The 13,872-nt window shown below is 38.9% G+C and overlaps 1 protein-coding gene across 1 annotated transcript; it reads left to right on the top strand.

Annotated features, from left to right (window-relative positions):
- The first annotated feature begins 2,349 nt into the window (after positions 1-2,349).
- LOC124406465 (juvenile hormone esterase-like) lies at positions 2,350-13,821 on the top strand. Its single transcript, XM_046881891.1, has 10 exons — positions 2,350-2,375; positions 2,696-2,983; positions 6,829-6,970; positions 8,545-8,890; positions 11,113-11,475; positions 11,662-11,822; positions 12,102-12,240; positions 12,773-12,891; positions 13,243-13,559; positions 13,647-13,821. Exons 1-10 carry the CDS (start codon positions 2,350-2,352, stop codon positions 13,819-13,821), a joined length of 2,076 nt encoding a protein of 691 aa, XP_046737847.1.
- Positions 13,822-13,872: the final 51 nt, after the last annotated feature.

The raw sequence follows: 13,872 nt of genomic DNA, 5'->3' as shown, positions 1-13,872 counted from the left end.
TTTTTTTGAAATAAATGAACCGCAACTGCATTTTATTTCAGATGCTCTGAAATTACCACAAAACTGAAATGTCTCAACTGGTCGTCACTATAACTTTGATACTGAACCACGATTGGATGAATAGTCACCTGATTATTACTCCAGTGAAACCCTTGCCTGGAAACTTGTACAACAATTGCATAATTCTCAGCGCAATCGCATACTACTAAAAATTGACCAACTTTCAACTTCTGCCAACAACTACTTTGCTGCTTCGCAATGAAGTCGTGTGCAATCAGTTTTGGCAGTTGATCACAGAAGTTATCTATAAAATCTTCGGACTTTCTGGTGAGTATCTCCAAAGACATTCGATCCACTGATAGCCACTGTTCTTCAGTTGCATTGGTGATGAAATTATTCGGAAAGCCTTCTTGCAACGATATTTTGATGATATTTATACCAGAATAATTCGAGCATGCTCCTAAATGATACTGTGGCTGCGATGAATCGCAAACGATTCGAGTCAAACAATGCTGTTACGTTAGAAAATTTACAGCTCCTTTCCTCACTAAATCACTAATATTTGCACTCATCATCATCAGTTTTATATTCTGGTGACAGGTACTTCAAAAACACAGATTTTTTCATCCGGATAACGATCACGGCACAATCGATACAATTCTCTCAGACCATTCAACACCAGATGCTTCTGAACCGATATTTTTTGCCATTTTTTCTAACGCAGCTTTTTTGACCTGATGCTTCGGCAGTCTCGCTATTCGTAGGTACACAGTCTGGAAAATCTTGTTTGAATACAGTTGGAAGTTTTCCAAATACCTCTACTTCTTCCAAAACCGTTTTGATTTTCTTCACGGGTATCGTTGATTCACCGAAACTTGTCAATGATCAATCAATAACAGTGATTACATTCATTTGATCCACCTTGGGAAAATTAATACATGAATTTCTGGCTTGACACTCTCTTGACGACGATGTCGAACCAATTTCTGTGACGGTTCGCTTCGACGTACAGGGCACTGCAGTTCTTCAACATCAACCGACAACTATCACAAATCAGAAAACCGTGTGTGATCGATGTCACTTCATCGCGCATCCGCTGTGTTAAATTTTTCGAATGCCCCGGCAAGCGTAACGGATCACAACACTAATTTCTCAGCATTTCGATGACGAATGAGTTGTTGACCGTTCAATTGCGAGTTCGTCGTAGGACTGAGGTGATTGCAAAATTGTTGAGCCCTTTATTTCGAACCAGTTCACAAGACATTCTTGAGTATGCGCAGGCAACTTGGTGCAATTATTGCACTTGGTGTGTGCGGCGGAAAAAGGATTAACCTAATCTTCACACGTGGGTTACGCAGAAAGGACCAATTTAACCTTGGTCCGCTTGGGCCGTACGGACAATAGATTCTTCGAAGCACATAGTTGTATCTGGCATAGAAAATGATGGTTCGATAATTTCCCTTTTCAAAACAACCTTGTAGATTAAGGGATTGAATCCCGATTCCTGTACGCAACGCAGAGAGCTCGCGAGAGTACCGCCAACGTAGCGTTTTTCTTCTCCGGTCTCGACAGTCTCTCATTGATTTTTTTTTTATTTTTGTCCATCGAAGGCGAAGGATACAGGTATCTGAAGAAAATTATCTACGTGAACCGTTGTGAGTCCCACGGAAATGACCGTAAAATAAAAAAAAAAAACGGTAAAAATAATTGAAAGCATTAGAGTGCATTCTTTTACGAACAGAATGATTGCAGGATCAGTCCGCGCCGATAAATCCTTTCAGAGACATAAATTTTCAATCATAGCGCCGCAATAGTTGAATACAAAAGTTCACATAGTTCTAATACCGCTATACTTGAAAAATAATCCAAATCCTCGAAATGGTTTTTTTCTTGACATAATACTTTGGATATTTTGAATGGTGCGAGGATCCGTGACTTGACGATTTTTTTTTTATGACCGAAGTGACGTGGACCCGCGTTTTTTCTTGTATCTCTGATAGATTTACCCAAGGTTATTGGAACCGACCACCTTGAAGCTGTTATCAAGTCCAAGTTTGTTGATTTCTACACCACAGTCAGACAGCTTACATTAAGTGATTAATTTTTTGTATTCTGCGTCTATTTGAGATATAAATTTTGACGTCACCGAATTGTAATGAGGCGAGTTGCTCACGGTACGTATATCTTGCGAGGTTCTGTTCATGTAACAGTGATTGTGTCTGAGTGACGGGACTCTGGCCGAGATTCTAGAAATTTTTCGAATAGAAATCTTGAGAGTTTTAGAAAGAACATCGAATGTACAAAATCATCGAAGGAAGGGTTCTCGAGTCTGCGACAATAGCTTAAGTAATGCGAGATAAAAGTAGTTTCGGGTGGTAAGTTGTCGTAGTTACTCCGCCGTCAATTTCTCTATCATAGCTTCAGTAAACGACAACTCGAGTTGACATGAGCTTGATGAAACAATTCGCGCATAACAAAAGAATTCATTTCCGAATAAGAAGTCTTTGTATACAATTTCGTTGATAAGGGACTACCATTCGAGTATAAATCTCGACCTACTGAAGGCTCCAAGTGACGCAAGAATTAAAAAAAGACGTCTTGAATTTTAATCTTCTAAAGTCGTAATTCTGCTGTACAACTCGTTAATCGTACCGACAATTAGATAAGCGATGTTGCAATCTTCAATATAAAACAGGATTCTCTCGCGCTCGCTGGACACAATCACACCAGAGATGGCACTAAGTTGGTCTTTCAAAACGCTCGCGTACTTCGCAGTCGTTTTTGCAATAAGCGATTTGCATGGAACACGGTACAAATCTCGGTTAAACAGTGTCACAGCTACCGATGGCAAGGACTCGAATCGTCCAGAAGTAAGGATACCTCAAGGGGTTCTTCGAGGTATGAACATGATCAGTCGTCGCAACAGAAGCATCTTCGGCTTTGAGGGAGTCCCTTATGCCAAACCACCTCTTGGAGAACTCCGGTAAGTTACAGTGGCTAATATATGCTGACAATGAGTTGAATCAGGACTATGGCCGATACCACGATTGAAAAAGATTTTTGCTGCATAAGCGTATGGTTACTCGTTAGACTTTGCTCTTTAGTATTACTCAAAACTCGCAGATTACTCAAAACTCAAAACTGGCACGTCCTCCCTTAGGGGAATAGTCATTAAGGAAGAAGAAGAAAACTCGCAGATAAGATGAATCGTATATATGTATATAGCTTAGTACACTTAGGTACTATTCATGAATTACGTAAGGGTTCCGATGGGTAGTGGGGGGGGGGGGGGGGGGGGAGTTATTCTAACGTAATATTTTACAAGTCGGAATGCGCATAATAGACATCTTCCATTGAGACAAAACGTCCGTACCTACAGCAATGTCTCAGGAAACAATGATTGCACAGAAAATTAAAGGGCAGCTTCAAAAACTACAAAAAATTGCTATTTTGACGTACTGCAAACTATGAGATTTATTTTCTCATTTTTAATGTGCAATTTCATTTATATATTGTTATTGTAAAAAGTTTTGTTTTGTACTAGGTTCTTAAAATCGTACATGTGTTTATATTTACACACTTTGAAGCGTATAAATGAAAACTGTAGGTGAAATCTTACATAATAGTCTGGGAGCCAGTGAATATTTTTGGAACTTATTTTCGCACGCCGCTACTAAGGTTTTTTCGATTCAATAGATGCCGCTTATCAAAAAATCTAATAGACTTTTCATTGTATTCCGATGGATTTAGCTTGGGGGGACGTTTGAAAAAGTGAAAAAAACGTCAATGCGTTGAACTTATTTTCGCAAGGATGCTACTTATTGTACTTATGAAGGCGATCATAAAACCTAGTTAAAGGGTAGTCTGGCTGATTTCTGAAGATGGGAACTTCGTCTGGCACGCGAAAAGTCGAAAAAAAAAAAAAAAACTTGCGGAACTTATTTTCGTATTTTTGAAAATTTGTCAGATAGTTGAATGGGTTGTACAATTGTCGAAGAAAGCAGTCTGGCTGTTATTCGAGGTCACTTGAGCCTTGCCAGACCGCCCGGAAGGTGTGTAACCTGTTAGCTTATATGCAATCGTCATAACAACGTGTGCGCCTATACAATGTGTACGGTCTTAAGGCCCCGCTGACCTGGCATGTCATATATATATTTCGTGACGTCAGAAGCGGGGAAATTGGGTGAAAACGCCTATACGAATCCTGCGATAACGAGAGTATGAATCTTACTCGGAAATATTTTAAATCGTAGCTTGAATAATAGTGTACGTGTGAATCTCAGTCACTGCTCAGGCAAATCGCTGATAATGTTTATAATAAAGAATGATGAAGTGAATAAAATCACGCGACAACAAACATGGCCGGTCGGAGCTACCGCATGTTGAATATTCACTGATTGCACTGTTCCACAATTTCTCTCACCCTCGCCAGGGAGATTCACACGTACAAAAGCACACACGTTATCCGGGAAAACTTATACTATCAGTTATTTTTTTGTAAACATGGCTCGATTCGTATACGCGTTTTTCATGTGACAGCAGACCGTTTATGGTCCACAAGAAGTATGTTCCGATCTGTAACTGACATCATTGGTTGGATCTAACAGAACAAGCCAATGAAATCTGCGGCCTTAGTTCACCGTTCAACGTTCAGAGGCGCTGCACATATTTATGACGTCACGATTTGATATTTTCAAGTCACTTCAGCGGCACCTTAATTTCGCACGAATACTTTTTTTCTAGATGATAGTTTATACTCTAACGTGAATGAAAAATACAGTCTGGCTACTATTTTCAATCGCCAAAGCCTTGCCAGACTCTAAAATTGCGAGTTCTCGAGCGTTCTATACGTCATCTCCGACGGTACACCACATAGCCAGACTGCTTTTTTGATAATTGTACAATCCATTTAACCATCTGACAAATTTAAAAAAAATTCGAAAACAATTTCTATAAATTTTTTTTAACGATTTTCAAATATCTGCCAGACTGATTTCCCACCTCCGAAAACCAGCCAGACTGTTTTTTTTATTTAGTTTTATTATGATGCGAACTAGTACAACGAGTTTCATCTATGCGAGAATAAGTTCAAGGCAAAAAAAAAAAAACTCGATTTTTCTAAATTTGGAAAAAACTGCCAGACTGACTTTCCAACTTCAGAAACCAGCCAGACTGCTTTTTTTTACGGAGTCTTAGGGTAATACTAATTAATAAAACAAGTTTCATCCGTGCGAAAATAAGTAGCATGAGTTTGTAATTTTCACTCATCGATTCCATCGGAAATCAATCTACTATTAATAGAGCTTACGAAAATAAGTTCCAAAAAAAGTTCACTGGCTTCCGGACTATAACAAGTATGACGGGGAGTCCGAAAAATCTTGTGTGTTCTGACATCGGGCAGGGATGTTGGAAAATGGCTTAAATCGCCCTCACGTAATTACTGAATGGCTCCTTATTACGTACCTTTTACTTGTAAGACAAGAACTTCGCATAGCGTATACATATGTGGCTTTCCATTTCAACTTTGTAAGTGGTTGACGACGACATTTTTAATGTTATTGAGAATTTTTCTTATGTTAGTTGGACCCCTGAAAACTGTCATCGAATACGTTGTTTTTCAAATACTCTTCGTTACCCTTCTATTACCTTGAACCCTTCTCGGAAAGACGCAAATCACTTTCAATGAAAAAAGAAAATAATACATTCCGATTTCAAAATGAAACATTTTCACGCAAGATTCAGAGTGAAAGGACGGCGCTATATATGTTTTGAATTATTGTTTTTTAATTTTTGAATTGTATGAAAATGGTGAGTAGCATTTGGGCCTCTAAAAAACAGTTATTCTCATAGTAAGTGCATTTGATATAGAGATATCTTGACGAGCAGAGGTGTTCATGAAAACCATGAAGTAATGGAATGTTTGGCGGAGGTAGTGCAGAAATTATTTTTTAACCGGAAGTAAGTTTGAGAAATAGAGAAACAATTACAAAAATCGGTGAGCAAATTGGAGATGCGGTATGTATTTTGACAAATTTTGGAGTTGTACAAAAATAGAAAGTAACGATTAGTCTAAAAGTCTGAGAGGAAACTCTGAAATTCAGCAAATTTACATTGAAGGCGTCGCCATCGAAGAAGATATGTTTGTCAATGCAGGACATGATATTGCAGTATCCTTGCTCGAATCATTTTCCAACTTAGATGCAGTATTAAACGCTACCTCACTGATCGTTGCAAAATTAGACAAGTTGTAAAAAAACCACCCATGATCTTCATGAGCCATAATATAGTGATTCAAGAAATTCTCAATCGACAAACAAAAGACCAGCTAGCTGTCCAGAGAAAATTATTCAACCAGAAGGAAACCCATATTAAAAATTCACTCGTACAACCCCAGAAATATAAAAAAAATTGATTCTTATCATGAAACTAGCTATAGAAGCCTCAGAAATAAAATCGAATGTCAACCAAATCCCAGTAACACCGTGAACTCTTAAACTGGCCATAAAAAAGATATATACAACGAACTGTTCAGGGAGTAGTAATTGAGTAAAGATACTTACTTGGAAGACAAGAAAGAAATTACCTTAACGAATCTAACGACGAGTAAATAAAATGTCGTTGTTATTTGAACAGTATAAGTCTTGGATTTTCTTTTAAGCCAATTGAACTTAATGAGAATAGAAGTTTAAGACTGCAATAATAGCAAGGATATTGGCTGATTATACCTGTATACTACCAGTGGCTTTTTGTTCCTCATTGACAATCTTTTAGGACGTAATTTCCAAGTCCAACGCAGCGAAAAATTTTAATTGTTATAATGCTATCCAGATTCAAAAGCCCGGTAGCACCAGAGCCTTGGAATGGGACATTCGACGCGAGCAGAAGAGCTCCTTGGTGTCCACAGATCGTCGCAACAGGCCAATTCGTAGGAGAGGAAGACTGCTTGGTTCTGAATGTTTTTACACCCCGAGTAATGTACCATCAAAATATGCTAACTGAGTATTTATGTACCATTTCAAGGAGCGGAGCCATTGGGCTGTTCGGAAAAAAAAACATTTAGTTTTTTTCTGTAAAAGTGGATCCAAATTTCTGTGGAGCATCTTGAATAGGATATCTCCGCCGAATATGAGCTCTCGAAATTGGTGTTTCACGCTCTATAGACAAGTATAAGGATAGAATTTTCCTTACTCTAACCGGTCAAGAGATTTTGAAGATGACTCAATGTCATAGGCGAATACCTCTTAATTCGTCAAAGTTAGGAAAATCCCAAGACTACTTTATACAGGGTGGAATTTCCCATACGAATCGGTGTTTAGATAGCTCATACGTCGAGGAATTCACAAGAAAAAAAATAAGAATATTTTTCGATGTTTTTTTACGTTTTGTTTATATGGAAAGTGGAAAAAATGAAAAAGGCACCATGAAAAATCAGTAGAAAGAGTTATATATGACTGAGATATTCTATTCGAGACGCTCTAGCTAAATTGTGATGCGCGTTTGAAAAAAAAATGTTTTCTTTAGAACACTTCAGGGTACGTCAACCGTATTATTCATAGAAATTTTAAGATATTCATGAATTCCTTACAGTTCAGAAACTTAGGTATAAAACACATCTTAAACATTCACTCAAACTGTGCAGACGTTGAGGAATCATATTTCATAACAAGCCTGCTCTCAGGGGCGGAGTTAAGCACGACGAAAGGAACACGTAGTCTTCGTATAAGAATCAATTTTAATCTTAAGATCAATCTTGATGTTCTTGATATTCGAAGTATACACCTCTTATCAGAACATACGTAGTTCCGGTATGATTTTCTTTTGACTCGTCGTTGGATCGAGGCTGAATGTGCACGGTTGACATTAGATTCGCCCGAATAATAAATTGTGAGGAACTCAATTTGTGTATAAACACAATACGAATCGAGTGAAATTGAGTGTGATTTGAAAAAATCTCATTTCGAATACACTGCAGTAACAACAGCTACGCCGTTCGTTCTACGATGGACATAATTTTAGGCTGACATGTCTCCAAACCTGTCAGAATTGATCAACACAACGGTAGATCAACATCAGCCAAGATCTGGCAAGCAATACTAGCCCAGTAACGTGAACTGATGTCAGTAACGGACCGATCTTATTATACCGGGTATTCGGCGGTCTTAGCTCTGCGCTGGGAGCTGAAATTGGCTGGTACAACAACAACAACAACAATAACGGATCTCAATGTTGTTTCAAAGCTGGGCCAGTATAAAATCCCACTTGTGATTCTTCACGGGAGCCAAGTCATTTGTCATTATTGTCCCTCACACTGCATACTTGAATGAATGTTCCTTGTAGAATAAACACAAACAGTTTCTTGCTATTATATGTATCTCAATTTGGGTCAGCGATGCTGAGATAAAAAATTGCTTTCCATCATAAAACTATCAGTTTTGCTTTGCATCATGTACCCCCAAATCAAGCTAAATAGTAGTGAATCGCCATATTGTTTGATGTAACGTTAATTCGACGCATGCATTCTGAGGATTCTATACTTTCACGCAGCTACCCCAGAGTAAAAACTCCACTCTGCTACCGGTAATGGTGTACATTTTTGGCGGTGCACACTTCCGGGGTACAATCGATTCCGAACGTTTCGGTCCAGAATATCTTTTAGACAAGGATGTACTCTTAGTATTTCCCAACTATCGACTGGGAGCGTTAGGATTTCTCAGCACTGGTGACGAGGTGGCGCCCGGGAATTTTGGCTTGAAGGACTTAGTCCAGGCCTTGGAGTGGACACGTGATAACATCCAGTATTTTGGCGGTGATCCAAATCGAGTGACCCTGTTTGGAGGCAGCTCAGGCGCCATCATGGTTCACCTTTTATCACTATCGAATTCGACAAATGGTAAGATCTACCAGCGATACTTATTTTGTACTTTTGAAGTTTGCATTTCAAGCAATTGTACTGGACTTGGTTTTGTCACGATCTAGAATTCGTTTAATCACTTTCAGAATGTGAGAATAACCGAGAGGTCGAGAATTAGGGCTGGATTGACTTAAGCATTGTTAGAAAATCAGCTTTATGATTATTGAGAAAAAAATTTGTTGGTAAGGTAGGGATCATGTTTCCTGTCTGTAGGGTGGATGTGAATTGACTTGGAATGAGCGGATCGAAGCGTAAGTGAGCGCGCAATGCAGAATGCGGAATCAGGGTGAATAAAATCAGAGGAGATGGTCTACAAGTTATATGCACCAGTTGTGAGAGATATTTTTCAGTTAGATGAAATGAAGTGGCTTTCGCATAAGGGAAATGAGAAATGAGTTGTAAGTGCAAAGAGATATTTATTTCTGAGCACGTGACGACTTTCTAATCTGTTTGCGATTCACCAGGCGAAAATGTAAATAATATATCAATTACCAATCATACGATACAATATTTTAATCTGCTCAAATTGGCATTGTCTCAATTGATGAAAGAATGACGATGCAAACAACAACCAAATTTTAATACGGAATAACAATTTTGAACAAAATAATATAATGTGCTGAGATCAAAAGAATTACTGTCGAATTCACGAAGAAAACGCAACAGTCCTCTCATGTGGTGAATTTTCGTCCCGAATACAAATAACACATTTATATGATATAAGTTTGATATGGTCATCGAATAGAGTCTAACGCCTTGAACTAGGGAAGTAATAAAACTTCTCTCGAAACACGGTATTCTATTTAAATAGCATCAAAATTGATAACCAGAGACCGGAAGCTGGAAAGTCTCAAGAAATTTCACGAAACTGTTTCAATTGTTACGGGCCAAATCTTCCGATCGAATGGAAAGCAATCAAAATCTATCCGAATCCCCCTAGATGTTTGTCCGGTGATCGTTCAGGATTCTTCCCCTTGATTTCAATTCTGTCGTATGACTACAGAAGCAGATTCACAAGCGAGGTTCATAGGTAGCGGGAGAACTAAATGTTTAAATATTGTAAAAACGGATGGTAATTATCAATAAATATATGGGAGTATTAGGATTTGTAGTCGATGCGTAATGGTTTTGGAAACAGAACTAGGTCGTGTCTTTGTGGATTAGAAGTATCTTCATTGAAATATGAAATTAAAGTTAACTTCTTGGAAAATGGATACACAGTATACTTGACATTATTCCAAATAACTTAGAGATGAAGGAATGTGAATGCAGGAAAGTTGCAGGAAGTCAGAATAGTAATGGAGTAGTGAAGATTTCATATTTGAGCCAAAGTCTTCGTTGTTTGCAGTAGTCACAAGTTGTGCGGATAATTCACGGTGGTTTACATGTTTAGTGTCAGTTTCACTGTCGATGGTAAGCCCACCTCGACGGAATGGGACTACGAGCACAGATAGCTTGGGATTGTCCAGGATGAGTGAAAAACTTTGTTCGCGACGGAGCTTGACATGCAGGTCTGAGAAAATAAAAAATTCTGTGTACAAATAAAATTGTTTTCGTTGAAAAACCCACATTGTCCGTTTTTAAATGTAAACAACATTGAACTGTTGCGGGGTGGATAACGGTGATCAAGACGAATAGATAACGATGGACGCATTTTCACCCAGCTGTCATGGTAGTACCAAAGATGAAGAGGAGATGAAAGCAACTTTCGTGAATTGAATGGTTAATCATTCAATTGATTTATTGTACAAGATCTGAAAGTCATAGTTCAGTATGGTTTCGGGACGAGAGATGAATTTCGACGTTGGTTGAATGAAAGATGACTTGACAGTGAATAAATGGGAAAGAGGATATAAGAGATTGAGTAGTTTCAGTCTAGTCAGTGCGGTCGAAAACTAACAATACAGGGAATAATCTGCTTACTCGGTATGACAACCTAGGCAGCGAGGTGTTGCCGAGTAGAGGATGCAAAATGCAGAATAGCTGTCAGAGTGTGCGAAGAGAGTTGAAAGAACGTGAAATCTAGAGGACGTGACACAACGAATTTTGCTTTGGCAATTCCTAATGAGTTTTTCTCTGACAAATCCAATACATTTTCATGTATTGCCTACGAGTTACTATTAGGCCTTAAAGATCCAATTTGCTTATTAAATGCTATAGACATTCAAGTATCGAAACAATAATTTTCATTCCATTTACAGGACTATTTCACAAATACATAACCCAGAGCGGATCGGCACTGAGCCTGTCATCAGTGCAACCCTCGATCATCAGCAAAAATCGTGCGTTCGAGGTCGGCAAGGAGCTGGGCTGTCCGACTAACTCATCCGCTATTCTCATAGACTGCTTGAGAGGTTTGACCGTGTTACAGCTTGTAAATACGACATTGCCGTTCAAAAAGTGGAAGTTTACAAAAACCTATATGTGGATGCCGACTGTCGAACCGCATGTAGAAGGGGCTTTTCTGACTCAAAATCCTGTGGAACTGGTTACGTCTGGCAAAGGCCGAGATCTACCGTGGTTGAGTGGCTTCAACCGCGAAGAGGGGTTAAACTTTGCAGTTGGTAAGTTACACGAGTGAATACTGCATGAGAGTCGCAGTTGTCGCGTAACTTGACTTTGACGAAGAATTGAAGTATTGACGATATGCGTAAATTAATTTAAAAAATTGAAACTTGACACAGAACTTTTTCAATACATTATTTCATGAGTGCTTCGTGATCTTTTCTGTTCTCATCGCCCACGTACAGGATTCTACAGTCATCCAGATTCGGCACAAAAATTCTTTGATTCGATTGACTCCGCTTTAGCGAAAGAGTTGGCATATGACGTCCAAGTGAAGAACAAAGAATACTGGACTTCTTCTCTGAAGAAATATTACTTGAATGATTTGACCGCAAGCAGAAACGTGGTGAGTGCTTTCACAGGATTATCACATACTTGGATTTTGAATTCCACTGTGGGATAATTCCTTTACATGGCGGAATAGCATCGTATATCAGAATGCGATTCCGTACCATATTTCATCTCAAAATTTCGTGAATAGCATTTTCTAAGGTTGCGTCACTGTACCCTGCTGCGTATATTATATGTAGTTCTTTTCGAATACTCGTGATCATTGAAGCATAAAATTGCAGTTGGGTAACTTGCGCTTGACGATATGATGCGTGAAAATTGCGTTCTGTGAAAGTGCTCATACACCAAGACAGCCCTTGCGTGTAAAATCGAGCACTTCAGTTTTGCGCACGAGCTTACGTCGCTTTACCGCACTAGTTTAGAATGGAGCATTTCACGCTCCACGAGCTTCGAAAATCGCACTTTTCGCACAGGTATTGGTAAAAGTAATTTAGTGTATGTCAGTCAGACAAGATAAGCTGTGGACTTTTCGCTCTTCACTTACGGTGGCTGATTTGATGTAGAGTGACCAATCAACCTGCGTTTCGCTTGATAGCTGAAATTTTTTTCTTGCACTATTAAAACGATATGTGCGAGTCAGTTCAATTTGCTTATAATCATCGATCATGTAACTCCACAATACTGCACTCCTTAACATGAAATGGTACATTATGTAACAAGGGAATGAAGTCAGAGATTATTTTCGCGGGTGGGTTTACTACCCGAGCAGAGCGGAGCCCCCCCCCCCCCCCCCCCCCCCCTATGAATATTCTTAATTGGTCATCATTATTATTATCGTCATCGTTTTCGTGTTCTATCGTATAATCATTCTACCATCTTTCCATTTTGCGGGAAAAACGAGACAAGCGGGCAAAAAGGTCACTTCGGGAAAAGTGTCACTTGTTCCCGCAAATGAAGGAAAATGGTTTAGCGAGAAAAATATGCCACTTTCGTCCTGCCTTTCAGGTAAGAAAGTTAACTTTATGGTTGATTTGGGAATGAAAACAATTGCTCTTTCTCACGTTCGAGGTGAAAGAAATCAAACTAAAGTAGCCATTACTCAGGCGCAAGGATTGCGTCCGCCAGTGATGATTAATGATGTTATACATCACAATTATAATATCAAGTGTATGGGGCATCTATCAGTCTATATAATTCAATTCTGAAATGAGTCGGATGTTTTTCACAAACCTGCGCATTGAGTGAGTCAAGCAGCACCACAATTTTTCCGTTCATCATTCCACTTTGCAGTGCCGCAACCTTAAAACGTTCTGTAAACAAAATCTCAACCTAACAAACGATTCTGTTGGGTGAAATTTCGAAATTTAACATCTTAGACCAAATTTTCTTGCTGTTCTTGAAAAAATATAATGATAAAAGAAATGTTCTCCTCAGCCGTTTATGTCATCCTCAAAAACTAACACATATTTTTTCAGCTTTTACGGAACTTGACACATCTTTATGGCGATATTATGCTCATTTGTCCCATGTTTATGGCACAACAGCTGCACCTGGCGTTCGCCGAACAACCGCAATACTTATACAGTTTTGAATACGAGGGCACCCTGAAATACAGTTACAATTTTTCGGGTGGTGATGTTAAAAATTATGGTGTGACGCATGGTGACGATATCCTTTACCTCTTCCGATCTCGACATCCGTATTTTGGGCCCCCTGAATACCAACATAACGAGAATGATTGGAAAATGGTCGATATAATGGTAGAGTTGTGGACATCATTCGCTACCACTGGGTAATCGTCAATTTTTAACACCGCTATCAAAATATTTTCAATTTTGTCGATTGAAAAAATTCTGATTCATCAACTCTTTCCTTTCAGAACTCCGACTACATCAATGTTCAATGGAACGAAGATATGGGAGCCATTTTCCTCGCGCAATAATTACCTTCAAATAGGTAATGGACCTGAGTTGACACTCGAAAACAAAAACGACTTCCTCGCAGCCAGAATGCAGTTTTGCAAAGATCTGTATGCCAACACGACGTGGGCTTAGCAGCTGTTCTCAATCATTTAACTTCTTCTTATATTCCGAACTTGTTCTACC

Source organism: Diprion similis, chromosome 6, assembly GCF_021155765.1.
Source record: "Diprion similis isolate iyDipSimi1 chromosome 6, iyDipSimi1.1, whole genome shotgun sequence".
Classification (NCBI taxonomy): Eukaryota; Metazoa; Arthropoda; class Insecta; order Hymenoptera; family Diprionidae; genus Diprion; species Diprion similis.
Note: the sequence above shows the minus strand (reverse complement) of the source record. Positions and strands in the feature narration are given on the sequence as shown.

Coding starts and splice junctions, on each gene's coding strand:
- LOC124406465 (XM_046881891.1), top strand. CDS start 2,350: ATGCGAGATAAAAGTAGTTTCGGGTG. Junction 2,984..6,828: donor CCACCTCTTGGAGAACTCCG/GTAAGTTACAGT, acceptor AATGCTATCCAG/ATTCAAAAGCCCGGTAGCAC. Junction 12,892..13,242: donor CGCAAGGATTGCGTCCGCCA/GTGATGATTAAT, acceptor ATATTTTTTCAG/CTTTTACGGAACTTGACACA.